Source organism: Caloenas nicobarica, chromosome 20, assembly GCF_036013445.1.
Source record: "Caloenas nicobarica isolate bCalNic1 chromosome 20, bCalNic1.hap1, whole genome shotgun sequence".
NCBI lineage: Eukaryota > Metazoa > Chordata > Aves > Columbiformes > Columbidae > Caloenas > Caloenas nicobarica.
Window position 1 is genome coordinate 5,767,703 of NC_088264.1, and position 26,705 is coordinate 5,794,407.

The 26,705-nt window shown below is 51.1% G+C and overlaps 2 protein-coding genes across 3 annotated transcripts; one reads left to right on the forward strand and one right to left on the reverse strand.

The window, feature by feature from the left end:
- RGSL1 (regulator of G protein signaling like 1) lies at nt 1-19,966 on the forward strand. The gene is made up of 21 exons (XM_065648906.1): nt 1-34; nt 303-385; nt 661-735; nt 1,460-1,589; nt 2,372-2,476; nt 2,840-3,001; nt 3,161-4,125; nt 4,691-4,753; nt 6,411-6,642; nt 7,304-7,417; nt 7,832-7,940; nt 9,223-9,416; nt 9,846-9,963; nt 10,652-10,748; nt 11,159-11,288; nt 12,313-12,493; nt 13,235-13,373; nt 14,017-14,141; nt 14,307-14,417; nt 16,162-16,256; nt 19,731-19,966. The coding sequence occupies exons 1-21, from the start codon at nt 1-3 to the stop codon at nt 19,964-19,966; spliced, it is 3,498 nt and encodes a 1,165-aa protein (XP_065504978.1).
- On the reverse strand, nt 19,622-26,705 carry RNASEL (ribonuclease L). 2 transcript variants are annotated; one of them, XM_065649012.1, is made up of 8 exons: nt 26,604-26,705; nt 25,317-25,441; nt 23,527-25,153; nt 23,043-23,131; nt 22,442-22,632; nt 22,220-22,334; nt 21,482-21,603; nt 19,622-20,616 (listed from the first exon to the last, which is right to left on the reverse strand). In XM_065649012.1, exons 3-8 carry the CDS (start codon nt 24,974-24,976, stop codon nt 20,481-20,483), a joined length of 2,103 nt encoding a protein of 700 aa, XP_065505084.1. In that variant the 5' UTR covers nt 24,977-25,153; nt 25,317-25,441; nt 26,604-26,705; the 3' UTR covers nt 19,622-20,480. The 2 variants fall into 2 exon arrangements, with proteins under 2 accessions (XP_065505084.1, XP_065505083.1); XM_065649011.1 differs by having other exon boundaries at nt 22,220-22,337.

Here is a 26,705-nt window from a genome sequence, read left to right on the forward strand (position 1 = left end):
ATGTCCCTGGGACAAAGCAGCATGATGGCCACGGGTGAGTTACCTTTGCTGGGGGTTTCAGCCCCTCTAAGCAGACCCCAAAGGGGACAGCAGGGAAAAAAGCAGGGTTAGGCTTCACATGGGTGCACTGGGACCCAAATTTCATGGACTGTCGCAGGTCCAAATCCTCCTATGTGTGCACGGGACAAGCTCATACTGCACATCCCCTAGAACCGTCCCTCTCAAAACTCATCCTTTGGTTCACATTTATATCACATTTGGCAACACAAAGCTCAGGTAACTTTCTCTTCTCCCCCTTGTAGCAACCATAGCCTCCACGGACATGGGGCTTCTGCTGAGAGATGATGTTTTTGTCGACTTTTTCAACACATTTCTGAATCTTCCCGTAAGTCCACTCTGCACCATAAAGCACCCAGGACCTTTCTGAGCTCTTCTCAGGTGAACTTTCAGCTTCTGTAGTGTCAGATGCCCCAGGAAAATTTGGAATACACCACACACAGGCTGGAAAATGAGGGAAACCTGAGGACCTCAGCTTGGAGATAGAGGTCTGAAAGGGAAAGACGATGCTTCTCTGTAGTGAGGACTAACTAGAACAGCTGGGCTCTGGGCTCCCCTGCCACCCTCCGTCTCTTTCAGCTCTCCCCTTTCCTTTCAATGCAGGTTTTTGGCCAAACACCCATTTACATCAGCAGCCCGGGCCGGTGGGACCTCTGGCCAGAGCTGCCGAGCCACCTGGTGAGAAAATGCACCTTGCGAGGAGGGTGAGGAGGAGGGAGGAAGGGCATGGGGCAGGAGACAGAAGGGGCCAGTTTCTCATTGCCAAGGCCACTGTTTGGCTCCCCTGTTCATGCAGCCAGGGGATTATTTCAAACCCAGGCAGTATTTTGTTTTTCAGCTCTGGGAGGAACACAAGCCATTTAAAGTCCTGGTGTACAGGCAAGTTATGGGGTCAGTAAACACTGATAGCTGGAGTTAAGGAGAGCATGTGTGTCCTGTATTCCTCCTCAGTTCATTGGGAACCAAGGTCTTGTTGATCCTCAAACTGGCTCAGCCCTCCCCATGGACATCCCCCTTCCCCATAGCCACAAAAGCTGTTTGTGGTGCTCAGATCCCATTGCAAAAGAGAACTTAACTCCTCTTGGTGCTGCCAAAAAGCTGCCGTGCCTCCCTGCCTGGGCTCGGGGAAAGCAGGTAGGCTGCGAGGGGAGGCAGCCTTGCAGTGCCGGGTCTCCCAGGTTTGCAGGCAGAGCTCACAGGGACACGGGCAGGGGCTATAGCTCAAAAATCCCCCTTATTTCACTGCATGGGGATGACTTGCATCGCCATTTAGCAACAGGGTGATTTCCCCTGCCTCCTTCCCCTATAGCAGGGCCCCGTTACTTACCCTAATCCCCAGGCAAGAGACGGCTCCTTGCTCACAGCTTAATCCTCTTCTTGGGCATGGGGGGGTGCAACGCAGGATCCCAGCCCCCCGGCTTTACTGGCGTGGCTGGAAAAGCACCGTCTGCCTCACTTCTGCAAATCCAGCTTGTGCCTCCACCTCGTCCTCTGCCAGAAGCTCCTGGGTTTCATTCGGTCGGGGGAAGCAGGTGAGTCATCGCAGCTTGGAGGAAATCGGAGCAGCTTCGTCGTCGTCACCACCGCAAGGCTTCCTCTCACCCGGGGCTGTCACCACCGGGTGCCTGCCCAGTGGGTCGTGCCTCTGCTCCGGGTTAAAAAGGCATCGCACATCCCATTTTTTAGACATGCGGCAGATCTCAGGGTTTGCACAGGATGAGCGAGGCTTTACCTGTCAGCCCTGGGAAAATAGGTCTATGCTGCGGTCTGTCCTGCCGGCAACAAGTCTGAATTGTGCTCAGTTTAACCCAAAACGAGCCATGTCAGCCCAGCCAACTGCTTTGTCAGCCTATGTGTCAACACAAGGAAAAGCCACTGGAAAGAAAGCTATGGCAGTGGGGATGCAGATTTTCATTTCGGAAAAATAAGCAATTCATCCAGGCTTACTCCAGTGCCGTTTCTGAATGCATTGCTGCCTTTTTACCAGTCAGGTTGAACCTCAAGCTCAAGGAGGTTGAGGGCAAGCCCCAAATGCAGGCAAAAAAGATGGACATTTGCAAGAGGAAGACGCACAATAGCTGGGCATACCCACCCCTGATGGGAGTGGGTTGTACTGCATCCTTGCAAACACCACATGTGCATCCCACAATCCCGGCCAAAACTCCCATTTCAGTGCGATTTGCTGGTCTCACAGCACTGCTGCCCTCCAGCAGCCTGTGTCGGGGGGCTGGGGGGTGCTGGTGGGGTCTGGAGGGCTTTGCGGGGGCTGTTGCTGCATGCACCCCCTGATGCCATGCTCTGCACTCTCTGACAGCAAAACTGCTGAACTGGCAAAGTGCTGACCAGTGGCTGCTGGAGAAGTTCATCAGCGGGACCCAGGGCATGTGGCATTTTCGGGCCTTCATCCAAGGAATGGCAGGTGGGCACAGGGTGCTCCGCAGCCCCTTCTCAGCCAGCCACGGGCCAGATGCCCGGTGGGACACCGGTACAGAGCTGGGGCCACAGGTAAGCAGCGGTGGGACAGGAGACACTGTGACCCCAGACGTGGGTTTGGAAGATGAGCCAGCAGCAGAGCCCCAGCATGGGCGCTGCACACCAGGGAGATGCACAACCCTGGCTCTTCTCTACACCGCTCCCCAGTTCATCCAGGTGATCTTTTCTTCTTTCCTTTTGTTTAAAAACCAGCCAACCAAACAAACAAAACCCACAACACAGGCTGCTTTGCTCATCAGCGGGGCTTTCGGGGACTCCCTCCAACTCCCATCCTATGTCTGATCCATAGGGGAAGAACTGACCAACTTCTGGCTCACCACCGAAAGGCTCTTGGGGCTTGATGAGTCAGACGCGAGGCAGAGAGACCTCTACCTGTCCTTGTTCCACAGACTGAAAGCCACTCACCTGCGTGAAGGCTCCAGCGTCGTCACTCTCTGCAGGACCATGGCTGGTAAGAAACATGGAAGCTGACAACGAGCAGTGCCCTTCCAGAGAGGTGGCCTTTCCGGGATGCTCCCAGGGAGATGGGATACCACCACCAGCTTTGCTTGTGTGGGAAATGGTCTGCATGGAGCCATCCCTCCATCAGAATCCCCTACATCCATTACAGGGTCGCTGCCAAAAGCCAAGCACATTCAGCCCACCAGCACCAGGAGGGAGATCCTAAGCAAGATGCAGGAACGAGCCCTCTTTATGATTCAGAGTTACTGGCTCCCTAAATTCTTCATCCACTGCAAGAAGGGCATGGAGGAAGATCAGTCGTGCTGGCCTCTGCTGCAGGAGTATCAGGAGCGTTTATTATGGGCCAACTCGCAGGAGCCCTCAGGCTTTTCGGAGAGTCTCTTCATGATGCATATTAAAAGGAGCCAGGGTTTGTCAGGGCCCTACTGCAGCAAGAAGGCCAAAGCGGAGATCTGGACTGTGGCCAAGGAGGGAAGAGACACCCAAGAAATGAAGATGTCCAGTTTTTGGGTGCAACCAGAAAGGCAGCCGGGACCAGCTGAGAGCACAAAGGAATCACATCTGGAGAAGGATGCTTTGGGACCAATTCCTCCGCAGTCAGAGCATCCTGCAAACACTGCCTTTGGAGGCAAAGGAGGAGCAGCCTCTCCCAAAAGACCTAGACCCAATGCAGAGCAGGTCCTTCGTCTGGAAGACCTCTGTGAAGAGAAAGTCCTCTCTAACCTGTCTTCCTCTACACCTTTTGTCCAGCTGCCATCCCTGAAAGAGCCGGTTAAGACCTTGTGTTTCCTTCCCTGGGCACTTAGCGCTGAGACCTGTGCGGGACGGCCCTTCAGGGACTTCTTGAAGCGCCAGAACTGCTCCATGGAGGCTCTTCTCCTGGACCTGTGGCATGACCTGGAGGAATTTCTGCCTGTGGGGCTGGACCCCAGCAGAGAAAACAGTTTCTTCCTACGTCATTTGATTGGGCAGAAGATATGCAAGACCTACCTGGAGGAGGGTACTATTCATCAGCTTCCCCTGGAGACCAGGACTCTCAGGAGCTTGCGGTACCATCTGATGTCTGGAGAATTCTCCCCCTGGATATTCAGAGTCCAGAATGAGATTTGCAAGGTGCTGGCAGTGGTCAGGCTGGGAGGTACAGCTGTCATTGGCACCCCTAGGAAGGTGTGAGGGCTGTAAGCATGTTTAAGAAAAGAAGTATTTGGAAATTGAACATGAACAGAGATTAGGAAGGGAAAAAAATTGCAGTTGCAAGCCACCATGGGCTGGAACCAGTGATCAAGATGTGCCAGGCCAGTGGGGAACATCCTTGCTGGTTTTCTGGGTAGTGGAGCAGAGGCAAATGGTCATTTAGCAGATGGTGACCTCGGTTGTTAGATGCACATGCCAATGGCCAGGGGATGGCAGGGCAGCAGCTGTTCTTTCACATCTGGGTCACTGGTGCCAGCACAACACAAGTAAAACACACTTATAGCCCAAACACTTTTTGGCAGCCTCTGAGCAACCCAACAAACCAACCAGGTGTACAGCTGCCAGCAGAGCTGTCCTGGGCATCTCAGCGAAGTGTAACCTGCCCACAGCATCACCGCTGCAACCTCAGGGTACAGCGAGGCTGGGGGGTGCCAGTTGCTCCTGGAGCACTGGCTGAGGACAACCCACCTTTGCTCCTCCGCAGGTGCTCTGCTTCTTCTATGAGGAATTTCTGGCTGATGACGACAGGACGTTCCTCCAGTTCATGGTAAAGGGGACGCACAGGGGACACGGGCATCCTCGTGGGGCGTGCAGGCAGCAGCGGGATGTGAAAAGTTGCAGAGAGGGAGGGAGGAGAAACCCATCCCATGGTGTCCCCTGTGCCTGTCCTGAGCAATGATCCTCAGCTCTTCCACCGCAGCGTCCCGTAAGTCAGCAGCACTGCAGGTGTGCCCTGCAAGAGCTCCCCCGAGACAAGCCACGACCCAGCCCAAAAGCAAGGAGACTTCAAACCAGTCTTCCAGGGTAGGCGGGGGTGAGCCCAGCAGCAGGCAGCACACTGGGTAACTGCCTCATGGGCAAAACACTTCTGGGAATGCACTCTCCCCCTTTTATCCTTGCAGCAAACCCTGCTGTAAATGTGACTTGTGCAGACACACATGCATACGTTCCTGTCCCAGCACAAGCGGCTGGCTGACACACTAGGGGAAGAGGGCACGCAGCCTTTTAGCCTGTGATTCAATTGTGCTCAAGCTTTGCACTTTTTTTTTTTCCTCTGTGTAAAGGAATGATTTAAGAAAGCTGAGTCACACAAACAGTCATCTTCCCAGACTATTATCCTTCCTGCCAGCAGAAATCTCACTAATACCTCATGTTTATTAACACCCAAATTACAAACCTTACACCCAAAAACCTCCTCGCAAACTGAAACCCCCAAGCATCCCACCTGCTTCGGTCCCTGCACAACCTATGCAGGTAGTTTTGCTCACTGCGGACAGTGTTCTTCAAACCAACCATTGGGCTTTTCTCCAAACTGCAATGTAAAAATAAGCATCTGATCCTGGAAATGGCAAGGAGAGGCCACCAGGGCTAGTGCCCCCAAAGACCTGGCGCACAGAGATGCCAGTATCTCAGTCGGTGAGAGCCGAGCATTTCGGAAAAGTCAGCTGGCAGCTCCTGACCCTGATTAATTCAATGCTCTTGGTTGCAAGTTAATTAGCTGCCTGGGTTTTTAAGCATGTCTTGTCAAGGAAATTGCCCCTCAGAGCACAGCCCTGCTCCAGGAGTGCAATTAGCGGTTCAGCAGGTGTCGAGGCCATGCTCTCCATAGGCACCATGCTCTGAGCCAAACTCCTCCTGGGTCTCGCTGCATGGATGTCGGGGGAACTGCTCGGGGGCTTAGCAGGGTTATTTTTGGTGCTTGTTCTCGGCAGCTTGTATCTCGGTCAGAAACCAGCCACTCTGACGCTGCTGCGTGGTGACTTGTGCAAACTGCTGACTGGTGTGGAGGGCCCAAAGCCTGCAGGAGGGTCAACCAAACCAACCAAAAACGCACATGAGGTTCCCTGTCTGCCAGGGGTTGTTTTCAGCCCCCTGGGTGGATGTTGACCTCTTGAGGAAAGCTGCTGCCTTTGCTTAGCGAGCCGTTGTCTGGACCTGTGGCACGTCCCCCGTGTGTCCCAGCTGCAGGCAGATGTGGGCCAGCTTGAAGCAGCTGCATGGGTGGGATCAAGGTCTATGCTGAGCTTTGTGCTCACATAGATTTCTTCCAGATGGTTTGAGGCAAAAGCAGAGATCTGTCTTGGGTAGGCTTGTACTCCAATGAACAGTAAAACATGCAGCTAGCCTGTTGGGCACAGGGCAAGGGCAACTCCTTGGATGGGGTATGTGCTCTGTGCAGTCACCCTCTGCTCTTCTCACCATAGTCTCCACAGCGTGATGTCCCGATGCCCAAGACACAAGGCCATGCTGTCAGGAAAAATGAATGTTTCCTCCTGTCCCAGCGGATAAACGCGTCCTTGAAGCTGAGCCAGGCGTTGCATGGCACGAGGAATTTGGAAGGTCTCTCCTCCGAGCACTGGCAACTAATCGCCACTTGGGACATCCAGAGAGGGGGCTCCATCCAGGCAGAGGTGGAACCTCTCCTGTGCAGGACTGGTAAGAGAAGACTCTAGATTTCTGCCAGGGCTCATGTTGGCTCAAGATGATAAAGCATATTTTGTGCACTTGTGACCAACACCCCTAACACACAGGCTTTGGTGCATTGCTGGCAGCGCATGAACGTCATGGAGTGGGATGGGACAGGGTATTTAGGAGCCAACAGCTGTAATCCAAGCTTTAGCAGTGACCTATGGGCCAAATTCCCTCCTGCCAGTACCAGAGGCACCAAATGCCACATCCCTGCACTGGCCTGGGTCACCAGATCAAATGGAGGCTGCAGCGAAGTGACTGAAACCCAAAGCCAGCAACAGCCACTGTCACCCCACTTCCACAACTTGACCTTCTCCTGTGGACCTTGGGACTGGCCACGCTGGTGTAACATCTGAGCTTTGTCTTCTCACATCATTTTTGGAGAATGACATGGAGTTTCTGGGCACCTGCCGGTGCACTGAGAGTGGCAGTAGTCACCTGTAGCAACCCTTAGGTAGCTTGTGGGGCCTCAGTCGTAGCTCAGAAATGCGGTGTCGCAGGTAGGTCATGGGAATGGGACGGAGAAGGGGGAAGGAAAGGCGAGGCGTGATCACCACACAGCACTCAGGGCAAGTGCTGTCGTAGCCAGGAGGAATGGACATTGGATCTCTCCCCTCTTCTCCCTCAGATGAAGGATCCCAGAAGTGGATATCAAATAAGGCGGCTGTTCAGAAACCCTTGCTGGCTGGGGATGGCCCAAACATGGAAAATGAGCTTGTGTGTCCCAAAACCCCATCAACTGGTGAGTCCAGTCAAAGCAGGCCAGAAGCAGGGTGGGCTCTCGACCATCACGCCCTTGGAGGTGCTCCAGCATACCCTTAGGGGACTGGACAAGCAGGGGTCTTCCCTACTTGCATCCCATAGAACATCTCCAGAATGAGAGGCCAAGCCACCCTTGAAAGGCATATGTTCTGGGGTGTTAATCCAGCCAGCGAGGGTGTGGTTGGGAGGGCTTCTCTGAAGCAGATACCAGGGTGGTCAAACCACACAGAGGCAGAGTTCTTCAGCATCTCCTGAGCTGGGCTCACCATGCAGACACCAGCATGGTGGCTCTGGAGAAGCCTGTGTTTCTTTGGGGTGCTCTGCCCTGTGGACAGCTGTTAGCAGGCTCTGGCTGTTACCTGTGGAAGGGACCAACCACGTTCTGTCCCCACAGCTGCTGAACGTGAGAAAATAAAGACGACAACACTTCCCGTGAGCAAAAAGGAATCAAGCACCATGAAGTCCATCACTGTTTCAGCAGAGAAGCTGCCTAGAAGACCCAGGTCTGGCACCTTGTAGCACGGGGTTTTGCTGGTTTTTGATTCTTCCACTCTTTCAGGAGACAGATTTTTCCCAGTGCTCCCTGCTTCATCATCGGGCCCTCTCAGATGTGGACATGGGTGGCCCATGGGTCTGAACTGTAGAATTACCAGGGAAAGGAGAAAAATGTTTTAACACATCCACCATCTCATCATTTACATTTACTCTTCACATCTTGTGCACATCTCATGCACTTCATCCTCAATCCCTCCCTGGCATGCTGCCTGTACCACAGCTAAGCAGCTCTCAGATTCTTGAAAAAAATCACTTAAAACCACTCTGTGGCCACACGTAAGTCTCTGTCCTCACTGACTGCGTGAATGTCCTTGTGGTTCATGACTCACCTCCTGGGAAACCTCCAGACATGAGTCCTCGCAGCTCCACATCAGGATATAAATGGTAACCAGGACACAAGTCCTGAGTAGGAGCAGTTCTTATAGTTTGTTGTGAAAGTGAGTCTCAGGAGCCATGCAAAAAGAAAACATCTGACCCTGCCCACGGATCTTCAAATAAGGGTTTTCTAATCTGATTAATGACCCAAAATCCCAGTCCACTCCCAGCTCTGGTTTTCCAAAGCTCTGCTGAATCTTCACAATGTGGCTGTCCTATGGCTTGAGTCTATTTACAATCTCCTGACCTACCAGTTGCAAGTGGCAAGGGTTTTCCACTCCAGAACACCCTCTCCATGGCCAAACCCATGAAGTTCTCTGCCATCCAGTGGCAAATTATTGCTCGTTATCGTCAAGCACCAGAGGGGAGCACAACCTCCTCCTCCCACCAGTCCTTCCATGTGGCCCATCCTTACCTGCCTCCCTCCATGGTCTCTGCAGGGCTGCCCCACTCCATTTGCAGGTTCTGAGGTCTCCAGCACGGACATTAGGTCCTGTCTCCTTCTTGACTCCCTGGGCGAAGCCTCCTCTTTGGGCTGAAACCAGTTCCTTTGGATACACGGCAGCAAAGCTGTTGGGCAGGTGCACCTATGGCAGAAAAGAAATAACTTGTCATGAGATTTCCCCCCTGTATTCGCAACAGCTCGGTGGATGGGCAGGACAGACAAGGCAGGCTGTGCTCCACCAGTACCGTTACTGGCCCATCTGTTTCACAGATCCCACTCAATACTCATCCACATGTTTCTAGATCTTCTTTGGGTGTCTCTTGTTGGAGAAACTAGCACAGAGGTGCTGGCTATTTTCCAGGTCACAGGTGGCACGGAGATCCCATCTCCTGGTGTCTCCTCCTCTGCAGGCACTTTGTGAAAGTCCTGCACAACCCTGTCCACCTGCAGTACTTCAAGCAGTTCCTCGAGGAGCACAGTGCAGATGAACCGCTGCGCTTCTGGATGGCTGTGGAGAAGCTAGCTTCCGAGACCAACTCCAAGGCAAAGAGCATCCTCGTTAACAACATTGTCAAAACTTACTTCCGTGGCAAAATCCCAGCTGGTAGGTGCCCTCCCACGCTACACTTTATTCCATTTGTGATGAAAGCCTCTTTTCCCTGAGCTAGATGCTGGTTGCAGATTTTATGTCATCTTGCAGGGACCTGCCAATTCTCCTTTGCTATCCAGTGGAACATTTATTTGCTGTGGCCTTCTACTGCCACTTACATTTCTAGGAAGGTGGCCTGCTTCTTTGACAGGATCTACTGACCTGGATACAAGATAGAGGAGAGCTCTTGGAGTGACAGTCTCACTCCCAAAGTATGCAATTAGCACAGTATAGAAAGGAAAAGGGATGAGACAACCAAATTCAGCAAACAGGTCAGGGAGAGATGGAACAAGGTGCCACTTCCAGGTGTGAGGGTAGGAAGAGATGTCATGGTGGCTCGGGGGTGGCTGACAGGGGCAGACAGTGACCACAATTCTCTTCCAGAGGAGCAGCTGGACTGCCACACTGCAATCATCAAAGAAATAAGTGAGGCCAAAGTAGTCAGCCCGTTCATGTTGATGACAGCACAAATCTTTGTCGAGAAGGCAATGGAAAAACGATGGTGAGGACCTGGGCTGAGGTGGTTCCTAAGCCCAGTGGTTACACAAACACATCTTGCCCATGGGAACCCCAAAGTGACAGGCACCAACTGTTACATAGAATAGTTTGAGTTGGAAGGGACCTCCAAAGCTCCCCCAGTGCCCCCCCTGCCATGAGCAGGGACATCGTCACCAGCTCGGGTCGCTCAGAGCCCCGTCCAGCCTGGCCTGGGATGTCTCCAGGGATGGTTCATCCACCACCTCTCTGGCCAACCTGGGCCAGGCTCTCACCACCCTCAGTGTCAAAAAATTCTTCCCCATTTTTTTTATGTTTCCCTATAAACTATCGGCCAGTGCTTTGAAATCCCACCCAGACCCTCACCCCAGCAAAAAAGTTGCTGCAGCTGCTGAGGTGTTTCTGTGTGTGAGGCTGGCAGGGCTTGTCCTGTAGGTCATCACTGCTGGGCTTGGGTGCAGGGCTGGAGGAGGACGTATACTAGAGATAAGCAGAACAGGCACTCCCGAGCCTGCTACATGCAAGAACAGAGCCCAAGGGAAAGGATCCAGCCCCCGTCCATTTTTGCAACCTCACTCCAGGGTGATCCCTGCCAGCTGCTCCCCCATACTCAGCCACCCTCCCACCAAACCACTGCCCTCCTCATGCACCTGGCTGCCCTTGATGCTCTCTCTCTCTGATCTCCCACCTGGCAGGTTTAAGGAGTACCAGGACCTGTTCCCCCCAAGTGATACACCTAAGTTTAGCCTTCGTTTGCAGTATAAAATGGGGGACTTCAAGACAAGCAAGCTGGTAAGGAAAGATCCTCTCTGTCAGCAGGCTTGGGGATGTTGTCCAGGCAAGAAAGAGAGGAGATGCTGCAGGCCAAGTGGTGCTCACATAAATGGGGTGGGAGGGTCAGACATGGAGAGTTGCAAAAAGGCAGCTGATAGGTAAAGCCTCATTCCTACAGGCTCTGGAGTCCTGCTCCATGTAGACTCCATCAGATTTGGTCAGGACTGGCCAAGTGATTCACACAATCACCCATGGCCACCAGTGAAACCAAGAAACACCAGAAAGCAAAGGTGATGGCTGGGTCACCAATCCCACTGCCAAGGCTCGACTCTTGGTGGTCCAGCTCCCAGTGGTGGGTCCAAACAGGAGGGCTCTGTCTGGGAGCAAGCCCTGCAGCTGCTGAGGTGAGCTGTGCCGTGTCTCCCCAGCGGTCTGCCTGGTATGGCATTCGCGACATTGTCCGGAGCATCTGCAAATTCCGGAAAGAGATGTACGATGACAAATGCCGTGCAGAGTTTGAGGACTTTCTCCGGCAGGAGCTACGAGACGAGGAGGAAAGTATGGCTGGACTCCTTCCACCCCTTCTCCCTCCCTCCCCAAGCCAGTCCTAGGTTTAGACAGAGAAGTAAATGGAGGAAACATGTGGCTCATCTCCCATCTCCATATGCTGACTTAGTTCTCTCTGCTGGAGGCATATAAAGAGCCAGAAGAGCAGGCACCTCAGGATGCCAGATATTGCTGTGCAGAAACCTGCACACTTGGGTGCTGGAGTCAGGAGATGAGGTCTGGAATTTTGCACAGGCAACATGCACACATACACATTCATGCAGTATCTGGTTTTCTGATACGGGTGCCCCATGATGCTGCTGCATGTCTCTCAAGCGATAACGTATATGCAAGTTTGCATCCCTTCCACAAAAAATGGGAAGCACTAAATGAAGCTAAGATGATACAGGCCAAAAAATAAACCAAAGGAAATTGTTTGCTATGCAACAGGGGCTGACTTACAGAGTGTTTTTCCAAAGAACGTAAATGCTGAATGTTCACACAGGATCAAGAGGAGGCTGAAAAAGCTGTTAGAAAAGAAATCCACTGAAATTGCTAAATACACAGAAACCCCATCTAGGTCAAGAAGTCCCTGGAAATGAAAATGTTTGGAAGCTGGAGAATACTGTATATGGGGGAAGTAACACAGATGATTTTACCTTTCCTTCTCCCTAGTTATCTACTTGTGGCCCCTGTCAGAGCAGAATAACGGCTAGACAGACAGGTAGACTTTTGATCTACTGTGGCCATCCCTTATGAAAACATAAGCACTCCATGGGTGTAAAGAGAAGGATGGATGGAGAAACCAAGCTAGGGGGAAAGCTGCACACTGGATGGGTCCAAATTCCCTGGAGAGCCTGGCTGCAGGAAGGCTGTAGTCCACGTAGGTAGAAAAACCCTCAACAAATTACTTGCATGCAGGCAAAGCAAGTACAGGCGAGGTGAAGGAGCGGGGTATAGCTCAGCATCAGACGCCCAGCTGGCCTCGAAGCCAGCGCTGGGAGAAGCAGGACACAACAGCTCTTCCCTCTCTCAGACTCGCCCATTGGCTCGAAGCGCAGCAGCAGCAGCGGGAGCAGTTCCCAATCCCGCACAGCCTCTCCCAGCAGCCTGCCAGAGAAGGAGGTGGTACTAGTGAGACGTCGCCTGTTTAACACCAAGTTCATCACCATCAACTTCCTCGTCAACGACCTCCACTTTTATCTGGAGATTGACAAGTAAGTTCCCTTTCCAGTGGGTGCTCGGGTACCACCAATCTCCCGTCCTGTGCATAGTGCCCATCTCTCAGCAGGGAAAAAAAATAAGCCTGGACCACGGGTTCACTAGTACACACTAAGGTCTGTGCTGCCAGCCCTAAAGCCCTGTCAGCACGTCTCTGCAAGGCCAGTGTCTGGACACCACACTGCAGCATGTGAAACAACCAAAGTCTCACCCTGGAGCTGTCTGCGTCTAATCTGCTCATGGTTACCTGCCCCTGGAGCCCACAAAACCTTGCAATTCAGCAAGAGAATGTCCCCTGACTAAGGGTTCCTGTCTGGGTATCCTAGAAGTACTTTTGGTTTGACAGTCCCAAGCAATCTAACATTTTGCCTACACCTTTCTTGACCTGCCGGTTGCAGCATTTCTCCATTGATTTTGTCCCATTCCCTGGCAAACCCATAAGAGCAAACCATGGCTGATGCATGCTACCCCACAGTCAGCACACCCCCACCTGCATGAGACCATGTTTCAATTCCCCTCTTTTCCTGAAAAAGAGCAAACATCGCATCCCCAGGTGAATGCCATGACCATGAGGGTGATAGAAGAGGGAAGTGGCTTTTCAACCCTCCTGTTTTACTGTTTGACACCTCGCGGATTGTTTTTTCTGGCCCAGTAAATAGAGCTGAGCAAGAACACTACTGCCTAGTCTAGCAGTCAAGAGTGCTTGTCTCAGAGCAAGACCCCACATGCCTTTGCAGGTTTTCCAAGCTGGCTGATTCACTTGACATTCTGGCAGATCGCAACATGCAACCAGAAAAGGAAGTTGCCTTTCTCAAAAAGAAAGTCGCCATAATCAACAAAGTCTTCCTGAACTCTGATATTCCCCCCAAATTGCGGGTAAGACTACAGAACCCACCCAGGAAGGCTGAGAGCTGCTGTCTGCTCATTGCTCAAGACCACTGCATCACAGCTGTGAGCAGTTGTGGGGAAAAGGGAACCGAGCAGAGATTTGGATCTGCTCCAGCCAAGCATGCTGTGAACCTTAAGAGCATGCTCTGGAGCTTGGGACCTTCACTTGGGCTCCACGGGATGGGAACTGATCCACCACCAGACCCACACTAGCACTTGACTCGGATGGATTTGGAACAAGTGTGTGGACAAGGAGATGGTGAAATCTCCTGCCTGCTGGAGAAATGCCAGGGCTGAAGCACCAAGATGGGTGCTGCGCTCCACCAGTTCAGTCTTTTAACTCTTAAGAGGTCAACATCACCATCATCACCTCCCTACTGCATCCACTTCTTCCCCTGTAGTAGCCATGGCTCTGCCCACCTTCTCTTTGGAGAGCAGAGCACAGTACTTTCCACAGAAACACAGGGGAGATCTCACCCTTGTATCTGGGACAGTTGGCCAGGACGTAACTAGCATCTTGTCCCAGAGACTGCTGAAATGCAGGGTGGGGTCGAAAAGAGAAACACGCCTCTAGGGCCCAACAGGAGCACCACAAACTGCTTTGGTTAAGCAAGGTCTCTTCTGTGGGCAGGTAAACATTTCTGAGGACGACAGAGATCTCATCTGGAGTTTAGCTTCCAAGGGGCTACTGAATCGTGTCCTCTACCATAGGGCCAAGGTCACCATCTTCCCCATCCTGATGTACTACTGGAGAAGGTACCCATCCCCTCTCTCCTGAGGTGGGGAGGCTCTGCGGACCCCAGCCTCTTTCTCCAACCATCTGTTCCTATGACATGATGAAAACGCAGATGAGACACTCCCCGGGAGCTCAGCTGTAGATGTTTGCTTGGACGTTTGCTGTCTTCACTATTTCTTGTACAGGTACTGCATCTGGAAGGTGATGAGGAGCTTTCAGGTCCCCAGGAAGGACAGGGTGTCAGCCTCTTCAACCAGCAGAAAAGCCTCCGAATCATCTGACAACTACAGTCCAAGTAAGCCGAGTGCCTGACCCCCTGCTCCACGTTTGTCCTTAGGCTTGTTCTTTCAATACAGAGATGTCCAGACCTTGGTTTTTGATGTCCCACGAGGTTTCACTTAAAAGAGCCAAACTCCTTCCTTCATAAAGCTTTGAGAATGTACGTGGTACAGGCCAATTGAAAAATGAAGCCTCTTTTAACCACTCCTTCCCGTTAAATTCAGTCCAAATTGCCCAGTGGGTTTTTAAACATTTCTTTGGAGAACAGGGAAGTGAGTGCAGAGACTTCATGAGCAAAGGGATGTTGCATAACTCTTGTTTACTTCAAAAAACAAGTTAAAAATACCCTCGCACACACCCTAAAACAGAAAGAAAGCAACTTATCTTCTGGGTTGCAAGTCAGATGCGAGCGGGAAAAGGAGAACAACCATGCAACCATACACCAGGCTCAGCGGCATTACCTGAAGGATGATTTGAACGTCCGGAATGGAGAATAAACTTCATTGGGATTTGAGGTGACACTAGGACATCTCTGGGGAAAGGGATTTTCTCTTCCTCATCCACTTGTTTAGTTTCAATACACCAAATAACTCCAAGCTGAAAAACATAAAGAAAGCGATGCTAAGTGCTGTACGTCTGCCTGACAACCCAGCTCCCTGGCTGAATATTCAAGTGCTGTACGTCTGCCTGACAACCCAGCTCCCTGGCTGAATATTCATTTGGTAATTGTCTAATTGATTTTTTATTAAAGACAAAAGCAAAATAGGCACAAACTAATCTTGCTTTGACGGTCGAGTGGGTGTTAGCAAGCTGGTGTTCTGCTCTCTGTCATTTATCGCTGTCAAGTTCTGGTTAAAAATATCAGCAGAGTTATAAGATTTTGATACCTACAGGCAGGTGCATGAGCTACAGCTCCACAGCTGAGCTGGGGTACGACACCCCTGTGCTGGTGTGCTGCAAGACTGCCAAGCCATGTCTATTGGCTTAAACCACCCCACACCTTGGGCATTCCCCTGAAAAACGCGGAATATTCAGCTGGAGTCTCTGTCTTGTTACAGAGCCTCACTGCACTTCTAGGGCCTTCTCAAACATAGGTCTTTTAATGCAAAAGCATCTTGCTTTTCTGACCTTTAGATAAACAGCTTGCTTTTCAGCTGGGAAAAATTGGTTCTGTTGTCTTTAAAAGGCACTAAAATTGCTGGCAAAAATACCTGTAATTCCAGAGGAGCCCTCCTATGGCCCACGTCTTGCATTTCTCTTGCTCGGAGGGTCGCTGCTTTGCACACACGCGGTGCATGCATGGCTGGGAAGGTGCCAGATGTGAATCCATCTCCCATCACCAGGCGTCACTGTGGCACCGTCTGTGCCTTTACATGGAGCAGAAGGGCTGGTCCTGCAGAACTGGACACGGTGCCTGCACCCCACTTAGAATCATAGAACAGTTTGGGTTGGAAGGGACCTTCAAAGGTCATCTTCATGGGCATAAGCACCGAGCTCCTCTGGGGAGAAGCCACCCATGCAGCTGAGAGCACATCTGTGTATGGGGACAGCTGGGTGGGACATGCCAGTCCCTGCCTTGCAGCCCCCAAACAGCTTTGCAGTTGAGATGTGGGTAACTCATATCCTTGCTCAACCACCCTTCCTTGACTGCTGTACAAGCCCCATGGGACTCAAAGGGGACAACATGTCCTGCTGCCCTCTCTCATTTGCCACCGGAGCGCTTGTCCCACAGTATGGCTTCATCTCATCTCCCTTGCTGGACAATCACACCATCATTGTTTTTACACTCCTAAAAGGGGCGCAGATCACGCCGCCGCAGCCCCAGGAGAAACCGCAGCCACCGGAGGAGCGCAACGGTGAGGCAGTGGTGGAAGGAGCTCTCCTGCTCCCGAGGGGAGCTCCAGCTGCTGGGAGGGGAGCTGGGCTTTAGGGCTCCCTGCATCAGTCCATGATGTGAAGTCTACACATGTTGTTTTTCCCAGGTTCAGGTAAAAACCTTGAGAAAAGGCTCTCACTCGGAAAGTCTGCCTCCCGTCCTGCAGAGCAGGTAGGTGGTCACAGAGGCCGTTTACCTCCCTCAAACCACACCAGCACAAGCACCTGGAGCAGGAGACTCCCCTTAAAACCCAAAGGCCAGCTGGGTGGCTCTGTGCAGGATGATGCTGGTCACCATCTCCAGTGACATGCACAGAAAAACCCCAGTTGCTGCAGCTCTTCATGCCCTGAACACCTCCCCAGGAGCACACACCCGTGTTGTCCATCCCTGATCACCCGTACCCTGGCTCCATCAGCAGCAGCCACCGATGCAACATCTCTCTCTTCCCTGCAGGCACTGAGGGAAAGACGGATCTCCAAGAAAGAACAGACCTCCCAACACACTGTCCATGCCAAGCAGGACAGGGCTGTGGTCCAAGGAAGCTGAGCAGCCCAGACACCCTGCAGTTTACAGACCTAAAAATAAAGCAACTCACAGCATCCTCCAGCTTGCCTGGTAACATAGCACAGCAGGTTGCACCTCTGCAACTATCACAGGGACACGTCATGACGTGCATTTCCACCTGAGAATATACCCTTGTCCACACAACAGCCTCCTTCCTCACACGTGTCTGTAAGAGACTGCATTGCCCATAGCTGGGACCCAGTAACAGCAAATAAATCACACAGGGTGCACAACACAACACCACCTTTGAGGTCTTTCCCAAGACATTTGGAAGGTGCTTAAAGCAGAAAGCAACCACAGTAAATACTTCGCCCAAGGAAGGGGCTCCTCAAAGACCACCCAACCCTAGAAGATGCTCCAGCCCTGCCATGCAAGGACCATGCCTCTCCCCAAGGACTGGGATTGCTTTCCTCTGCCCAACATGACTTACAGCCTTATCTCACCTCCTCACCCCTCCGCACTTTCCATAAAAATTAAATACCTCCTGTGGGTGGCAAGGCTGAGAGCCCACCTGGTTTCCTACTCAGCTGTCCCTGAGTGCTGAGATGGCGCCTGCCTTGCCAGAGCCTGATTTTCCAATCAAAATCAGCTCGTGACTGACTTGAGGCCTCAGCATGCTTTTTTTAAAAGCCAGTGTGTTTACAAAGCACTAACCAAATAATATCAAAGACCTTCATCTTCCCAGGTGACGCTGAGACAGAATGGCTTCACCAAGTCACCAGGAAGCTGCAGAAATCTCATATGTTCTTTGGACCTCACAAAGAAAAGACTATGACCTTTATCGCATTTGCCTCTGACAGCTCCCTCACAAGCTCTCAGCTGTGTAATTTTGAGCTCTTTTTAGCTACTTTCAACCCTCAGATCCTAGAAGACTGCATCCTGGGAATAACACAGGTGCATTTAAGGCAGGTGATGACATGATTAATATCTGTCAGTTATGATTATCAATGTTTTGCTTCTGGAGGATCAAAAACAATGAAACGAATCCAAAGTCCAACAACATTTCTATAAATGAGGCACTTAGGACTGGCATCAGCTCCTCAAAATTGCCCTGGCGCTCTAACCTGATTTTGCCCCGAAAGCTTTCAGCCCCAAAAGCTGGCTGCATTTTTGTGTGCTTTGCACTAACACTTCAGGCTCCACAGTCTGAGCCCAGCTGATCCCAGTCCCTGGAAGGCTTCACAGCTGTGCCTGAAGCTCATCACAGCAAAGCCACAGCCAAGAGCCATCTCCACTCTTCTGAGGACTATTTTTTTTTTTTCCAGCGCAGCAGACCAGACACATCATCCTGGGGCCATCCCTGTGCACACAAGCATGTCCCCAGCACGCAAGTGACAGGATGGGGAGCACCTGATCCCAGAACATCGGGTTGAGCCCCTGGGGTCAGCAGCACAGCAAAAAGGCAGAGGCCCAGCGAATGCATAAAATACAGGCACGACAGCAGGAGAATGAAGCATGTAGGGCCAAATCAGCATGCCTTTGGGCACCATGAAGGGTCTGCAAGCGCCCCTGTACAAGGGAAAGGCAGGCGGCACCTCCCAGAGGGTCAGTGGTGCTGGGAGCCAGCAGCATGTCTAGCAGCACTAACTCTGGCAGCTGGCTCCGGCCCCAGCTCTGCTCCTGGCTGCCCACGACATCCTCACCCCCGGGCTGCAACATCAGGCACTGCCGTACCACCCAGTCTGCAATACCGCCCAGCTGTCCTTGCCACTGGTTGTTCACCCATCCTCCCCGGTCCTGCGAGGAGGAGAGGCCAGCCTGCTGTTTTCTCCAGCGTTGGTCCCAGAACCACATCCCCTCCTCTTCCTGAGGATGGGGAGCCTGATGCTCTGCGAGCAATAAGCTTTGCAGATGCTGTGCATGGATCAAGTTCCTCCTTTGACACCAGCCTGCCGGCACCTCCGGCTTCTCGAAAAGCAGGACACAGCCATGCAAACCACACAAGCCTTCCCCGGAAATTCCTCCCAGTCATCTAGTGGCCCCAGAGAGACCAGTCACAGCTTCATGGGTTTAATTATTGCCCTGGTTTGGGCATCCTTGAGCGCTCTCTGCCTTCAGGAAGGCGTTTCCATGGTCTTTTAAGTCACAGCCCTATAGCGTAACAGTAGAGCAATGCAAGAGGCGTTTCACAAGAGGCTGAAGGAGCCCAGCCCGTGGCCTCACCTCTCCTTGTGCAAGAGGAGAAATGTGCTGCTGCGGCATGGAAGCACCGTGCTCCCTGCAGCACCCTGCTCTCCACGCTGCTGAGACCTGGACATGCATCTCTGGGTGTCCTCCTGCCTTCTGGGCATGAGAAACACATAACGAGCAAGAAAAAACGAGCAGAGAGGAAAGGAAAAAATAAAAATATTGACACGAGAGGAGGAGTCGGCGTTCTCCTGGTTGCATTTTCTCCACATGTACACAAACACATGTGTGCAAGCATTAATGCTCACCTACACACCTAAACTCGTCCATGAAATCCTCACCCTGACTCCACAGAAACAGTGCGAACCCCCCATCATTCAGCCCGTTATTTCCCATGTCCTTCCGAGCACAGAAAGCCTTCAGTACTTCCTAACATCTTTTCCTATAAGATACTCATATGGCCCAGATGCACTTCATCTGAGCAGTGACAAAACCACCACCTTACCAAAACAACCAAGGGGCACCTGCCCAGAGAGGCCAGAAACCCCAGCCTGTCAGGTGTTTTATAGTGCTATCTCTTTCTGTGCAGAGGGGATGGGGACATCGTTCATCAATGAGCGTAGAGTCAGTTTTCCAGGCAGGTTTATTCCAAGCTTGGTTCTCCATACGCAAATCAAAACCACCGTCAATCTGGGTTTGAAGTGCTCGCGCGCAGCCCGGCCCCGCAGATGCGGCCAGCCAGGGCAGAACTTGTCCTCTCCAGGAGGAACCGGTCCCTGCAGTCCCTTCGACATCAGCGACCTTTTTCAGGTGACTCAGGACTACTCACAGGAGCAGCGTTTTGCGAGATTGTGCTCCTTACATCCCTTCCTCATGGAAACGTCTCCTCCGTCCCCCAACAGAAGTCCCTCCGGTCCCAGCAGGCCAGGCCGAGCGTTCCTCGACCAGGTCAGAGGGATAACAGGCCAAGGGCAGCTCTGCAGCCAGACCATCGCCTAGGCATCTCATTTTCTGGCTGCTGTGTTTCAAAAAGACTGAAAAGAGAAAATCTGTGTCTTTCTAGGGATAGATGAGCAGCTCATCAGTGCAACCTGTAGGGAATATTGGCCCGAGCAAGCAGCTCAAACTCCTTTTCCTTTATCAGAATGTCCCACGCCGTCTGGCAATGTCTGAGGTCTTCTCCTGCCTCCTAGATGCGTTGGGTGTATCTCCCTGCTCCCCGTAAGGGTCAGAGCCTTGATCTCCACCTCACAGAGGTCGATAAGCCCAGAGGGACAGAAGTAGCCAAGGAGGACCTGGGCTGGCATTTAACCTGGTTCCTCTCCAAAGGCCATAGCTGTTACACCAAACACTTCTGAAGCATCTTCCATTTTTCAGTGTAATTCCTCCATGCTCTGTCCCTGCATGAGCTCTCTCCCAGCTCCTTACCCACTTTCTTCAACTCTTTTGCAGCTGAAGAAGCAGGGAATAAAAGGTGGCAGTGATGGTGGGATCAGACACGAGATATGACATCTTACAGAGAGGTGTCCTGAATGTCTACAAAGTGACTGTATTCGGGCTGCTGGCGTAAACTGTTGTAGACATAAATGGTAAGTGCTGGGAAAAGCCTCAAGAAATACTCAGCATGGTCTCCTATTTTGTTGGTGATCCTGAAAGAAAACAAGAACAAAATGGATTTCTAAAGCTTTCCCAAGGAGTCAAGCATCCAAGATGCCCTAGTTCCTCCCTTACAGAGAAAAAGCCATTCCAGAAGCTTTCTGACAACACAGGAAGGCTTCCTACAAATCTTTGAGCTGTAACTTCTCTAGACCTTCCCTAAGCTCCTCACTCCAGTTTTTTCACTAATCCTCCAGCACCTCCATCTGCCTAATCCCACCTGCATCTTCACTGAAGAGCAGCGCTGGTCACCAGCATCAGTGAAACCACCATTAGGAGCTAGCACCACCTCTAACCTCACACGTAAATGTCTATGACCATGGAGGGCGGGAGACTCTGACAGCTCTTTAGGAGTCAAGACCTTCTAACAGGACCGGTGCTTCCTGATCTGTATCTCAAAGCACTTCAGCACAGTAAACATCAGCACTTGGGAAATACTAGCAAGGTAGATAAGGAGGCTTTTTAAAGGTATAAAGGATAATACAAATATTTCAGAGTGATTTAAAAACCTTCCTGGAGTTATGGCAAGAAACACCAGCCTGCAGATTTTGGCTCAAAACCTGAGGTCTAATCCTGTGAGCTCACTTCCCTTTCTTGCCCTCAGGAAGGTGATTTTGAGGGCTGGCTCCAGACTGCTTGTGCCACGATGCACAATTTTTCACATGCTACTGCACTGCCAGAGGAGATAGCTCCTCTAATGAGGTGAGCTTTAACGGACCTTCTCCCACATCCCAGCTGTGTTTACCCTTCTGGAAAACCATGTGAAGAAGACTTTGCTCTCAGACTCACTGACACTTGCAGATACCCAGCTGCTCCCTGTGATACAATGGTGGCAGAGGCAAGGGTGTGAATCTGTACCTCCTATCTGGGTGTTCATCCATGTTTCTGATGAACCTCAGTAGTTCGGTGACGTCATCATAGTACGTAAAAGACATTCCTTTCCTAGGATTTCTCATGATCTTCAGAACATATTTGTCAATCTGAAAAAGAGCACAGAGATCACTCTCCGCCTCTCATGCACTCTGAAAACAGCTCATCTACCTCCACCCACCACAGCCGCTGCCTTTCTGCAGGGACATCCCCTTGCACGGATAAATCTTGTTACCCTTCAATGCATATTTCCCAACGTGAGCAGAAAAGCTCACTTTGCAGGGCATGCAACACAAAGACCACCCCAATTCTGCTAAGTGTTCCCTCTCCTGCCTTGCCAAGGCGTGGCATTCATATTAGGACTGGCCTCACTGCTTTTGAGCCAATCTAACCAAAACCTTTGGCCAGAAATGTACTGGCAACAAGGCCCAGAGGTCCTTATCTTAAGGGGTCACCAACAAACACCCCTGAAGGTTTGCCAGCTAATTCTATAACAACCATCTCCTACTACCAACCCACTCAACAGAAGTTCCCCTCAGTATAAATGTCTTTATCCTGGCGTATTTTGACTACAAGGCCTAGATTTGTTTCCCCCATTTATCTGTATTTGCATGGGGCTACTTTTACCAGCTGTGGTTTTGAACAAGGCCTGTGAAACACTGAGGACAAGCTTCTGCCTACATGCCTCACTCAAACCTCCTATCAATCCAAAAAGAACAGGATTACCGCCTTGGTCCATGATGGGTAAGGAAAACCTTGAGTAATATTAGGAGCTTCAAAGATAGCTTGTCGGTCCCGGAGATCTTTGATTTTATTCCATATGCTCTTCAGGAACTTGAACCTGCTGTGGAACAAGGAGCTTTGTTAGCTGCAACAGGACATCGCTGTTCCCAGCACTGCAGGGAAACCCCGAACTGAAAGCTCTTCCTTCGGACTCCCAGGACTTACGTCTGTCTGCTCCAGAAATAGGGATGTTTGCTCAAACCTTCCAAGCCTCGATCATCATGAGAGCCCAGGCTACTTACAAGGTCCAGAGCCTCGTTGTAATCTGGGGAATCAGCAGCCAAATCCTCGGGACTGACTTGCTGAAGGGGTTTACTACCCCCTGTTAAAACATACAGCACGAGCCGGCCGAGGGCCTGCAAAGAAACACATCAATGCCAGATGCACGAAACATCTCCCCAAATGGAAGAGGAGCAATATCCCTACACGAGCAGCCTGTCTGTGAACACACACACACACCTGTGGCTGTGCAGAAGCACACAGATACACAGAAACACAAACCTTGAAGCTGCGTGCACAAAGACAGAGGAGACAGGCACTATAACCATGCTCACGGGGTATCTGTGCATATCCCGGCACCAGCCACAGCCTCGCATCCTGATCACTATCACTCTTATGCAGCATCTATTCTTATATGGGCTTTCCGACAAATCAAGGTGTTTTCTGGTTGAGGATGCAGAAAGGCTTCCCCTAGGATTCACAGCAACGGAAAATATCCAAGCGATCCTGAAATTTGAAGCCATGCGTTGATTTGCAGGGAAGTTACCTCTAAATCTGAGTTTACAAGTTCTTTTTTGCCTTCAATCAACGTTCTTTTATTATCAAAGTCCGCCAAGTAAATTTTGCCACCTAAATCTGAGGAAATAAGAAAAATTGTTAACAAATAATTGTGGAAAACCTCGATACATTCTATAACTGACTTCTGGGTGGCCCGTTCTGTAGAAAACAGTTCTCTGAAGAGATCTGCTGTGGGTTGATCTGTATGCAGAGCCCTGGAAAGGAGGGCAGATCTAATGAGACATGTAAAGCTGTTCTGTTCATATCTCTGTGGCTGTCTGTGAACATACCTATATTTATTCAAAGAGCAGATCTAATGCCACAGACACCTCATTCTGCATAAAGGCATCTGCAGTGGTGTTTTATATAAGTTTTGTTTGTTTGTTTTACAGACAGATATGAAGAATCTTCTTCTCTACGCTACAGGCAACAGGAAAGCAAAATTAAAACACTGAGAAAGCAAAAAAAATAACCTGTGAGAAAGTTGCTGGGATGCAGATCCCGGTGAGCAAATCCAAGGGAGTGGAGCTCTCTCACTGCCTGGAAGATCATCTTCAGAGCATCTTTGTAATCCACTTGGCCTTCTGGTTCCTGCAGATGTTCTTCAAAGTTTTTTTCCCAGAGGGGGAAGCACAAGTACATGTAGCCCCTTGCCTTCTCAAACTGGAAGAGCTTCAGTAGGTGTTCAGACTTGCCACATTGTTCAAAGAACATTTTCTCTTTGTCACCCTCTGTACTGCGGCATATTCTTACTGCCACCTCCGTCCCACCATGGAGCCCCAGGTAGATGCCACCCTGGGAAGTGTTCTGGATCCTCTGCTGGATGTATTGAAATGTCTTCAGTTTGCCAATCATAGGGCGATAGACTTGATGAAGTTTTTTCAGCTGGTCCCTCCAGCGTTTGCTGTTTGGCTCCCAGTCTTCGAAGGTTTCTAGAACCCGAGCATTATACTTGCGAAGAAGACCTGCCATGTCGTGAGCGTGGTTCCTATTCGCAACAGCGATAAGGTTCCCAACATCGGTCCTTGCTCCTTTTTCACACAACAACTTTGCTATATCGCAATCATCTTTCTCTACAGCCACCATCAGCGCCGTGTTGCCCTCCTCATCCGCATCATCAATATCTATTTCACCCTTCTCCAATAAAGCTTTCACCAAATCTGCACTCTGCATTTCAACAGCTAGGATGAGGGCAGTTTTCCCACATTCATCTTTGCTGTTCACATCAATACCACCAGGGCCCAGCAGGAAAAGGGCGATGGAGACTGCCGACTCGTACCTTTTCTTGGCACAACCCTCTCTGAGGACGTGGATCAAGGTGTTCCTATCTTTGTTGTCACAAATGTTCACATCAGCCCCCATTTCTTGGACAAGAGTTTTTACAACTGAGAGGTGGCCCCTCCTACAGGCGTCCATCAGTGCTGTCTCACCTCCTTTATGGAGTTTCTCATTCTCCTCACTAACTGCTCTCCTCAAATTCACATCTGCTCCTTTGCTATACAGGAATTCCAAGGCTTCCTCCCTCCCATACCACGCAGCCTCCATGAAAGCTGTAAAGCCGTTGTCGTCATGGTCATTAATATCTAACCCATAATCAAGGAGGAGCTTCAGTATACTGACGTTCCCCACTATCGCTGCCTCAATAAATGCAGTGCAACCGTTGTCCTTCCTGGCATGTGGACAAGCACCCCTGTCCAGCAGAAGCCGGACCAGCTCCTCATTGTTAGCTTGCACGGCGCTCTGCAGCGGCGTCCAGCCACTTTCTGCTTTGGAGTTCACATCTGCCCCTTCCTTCAGCAGCTCCAGCACATATTCTACATTACTGTCCCTCACAGCAGTATTTAACTTGCGGGCAAGGACTTCTGCTCTCTCTGTGCTGGAAGGGGTCGATGTCTCCTGCTGGCTGGGAGCTCTGGGCTCCATGAGGGTCACCGGGAGGGCTCCGTACCTCTGATGTTCCTCACCTGAGCCCAGGGATGCCAGTGAAGGATGGGAGAGGTGCAACGCCCAACGCCTTCATTGTGTGGGATGCTCTGAGTTCAGCTGACAAAACGTACTAGGCAGGACAGGCTGATACTTTAAGGGCTCCACGGTCTTCACCTAATTAATAAAGAGAAAATCTTGGTTTATTAGACTGTGAAACCTCACCATTTACATTTGATGTCCTGCAGGTCTACGTGAGAACCCAGGTCTATGTGAGAACCAAGGAAAGAACACAGGGTGCTCCTGCTACAAATGTTATCTGCAATTTATTACAAGTTACCTAATAAGCCAGCCCCCAGCAATGTTTTCAGGTGAAGAATGCAGCAGGCAGGCAGAGATGGGCATTCCCCTCCAGTTTTGGATGGCAGCAACACACACAGTCCTGGGAAGTCCCTGATTTGATACCTGGAATGAGACAGAAAGCCAACCTTCATCCCTCCTGCCTCCACAGGCAATTAGGAGACCTTGCCTGACCAGAAGCCTTTCCCAAACTTTTCACAACATTAAGAGGTTAACCAGGAAGGATCTGATCTATCTACATCTATTTAGTATTAATACATAGAAAAACTGGAACTCCAAAACCCATTTTCCTGACTGCAAAGGCTGGTTCAAGTGACCAGCACTTTCAGGAATCACTGTCTGACAAGTTGAAATGGAAGTAAATTAACTAAGCAAATCAGAAAAGGGGCAGAGAACTCTTAAGGTATAAAGGCAAAGCACAAATTTACATGAATTCACCCTCAGGAAAGTCAAGGACCATTTATGGATGGTTTCCTCCCCCACCCAGCAGGAAACGAATACTGCATTCTATTGATTTAGTGCATTTCATTTCCTGGTAGTAACTTCCATGCCTTTTGTCACATATGTAATAAATAAAATGATACTTTCCTGGCTGGAAAAGCAGCGCAGCACCCCCCGGTCACGGTGCGACTCCAATTCCTCGCCCCGCCGGGAAGGCAGAAGCCCTGGGAGGGGGAAGCCAGAGGCTGATGCACCTTCCTCGTCCTCCCCCGAGCAGCAGAGCTGCAAACACCCTGCCCAGGCGAACGTTTACACGCTTTTGTCCCATCCCACTGGCTTTCGGCCAGAAGCCGCTTCGCGTCTGCGCACGGTGGGAACCCGCCGATGCGCAATGTCACGCAGCCCAGCTTATCACCCACCGTGGGACGGCGAGGAAAGGGTCTGAAAAAAACCCCAGCCACCGCTTAAAACACCTTCAAGGCCAGGGAGCAGCTTTTCTCAGCAGCTATCCACAGAGAGGATTTGCTTCCCGGGAAAATCTGCAAATATCTGCGGTCCTCTCCCAGGAAGGCGCCGCCCTGGGAGCGTTTGCGGGGGAATTCTGGGGTTTGGGGGGAGCTGATCGGTGACTTTTTTTTCCAGCACCTTACAGAGAGGTTGTGAGCAAAGTGCTCTCCCCCCGTGCAGACCCTGTTTATAAACTTGTGCTCAGCAGCGGTTCGGGAGCCGAGGGCATCGATGTACCAAAAGTACCAATGCTGGGAGTTGGGGGTGTAGAGGGGCTTGGGTTGTTTGGTGGGTTTTTTTAACTTAAGCTTCTGCTCACCTTTTGGCAACTCCATCCACATGAGGAAAACAGCCAGACGCTGCTAAATTTCACCCAGGGAACCGCTGAGGTCCAGGTCCGTTTAAAGCAGAACCGGCATGT

Excerpts from the sequence above, each read along its gene's own strand:
- RGSL1 (XM_065648906.1), top strand. The coding sequence starts at position 1 with ATGTCCCTGGGACAAAGCAGCATGATGGCCACGG. Across the intron at positions 1,590-2,371 it reads CATTCGGTCGGGGGAAGCAG|CAAAACTGCTGAACTGGCAA; the intron begins GTGAGTCATCGC and ends ACTCTCTGACAG. Across the intron at positions 2,477-2,839 it reads CTTCATCCAAGGAATGGCAG|GGGAAGAACTGACCAACTTC; the intron begins GTGGGCACAGGG and ends TCTGATCCATAG.
- RNASEL (XM_065649011.1), bottom strand. The coding sequence starts at position 24,976 with ATGGAGCCCAGAGCTCCCAGCCAGCAGGAGACATCGACCCCTTCCAGC. Across the intron at positions 23,132-23,526 it reads TCCCAGCAACTTTCTCACAG|ATTTAGGTGGCAAAATTTAC; the intron begins GTTATTTTTTTT and ends TTATTTCCTCAG. Across the intron at positions 21,604-22,219 it reads ACCCATCATGGACCAAGGCG|ATTGACAAATATGTTCTGAA; the intron begins GTAATCCTGTTC and ends GCTCTTTTTCAG.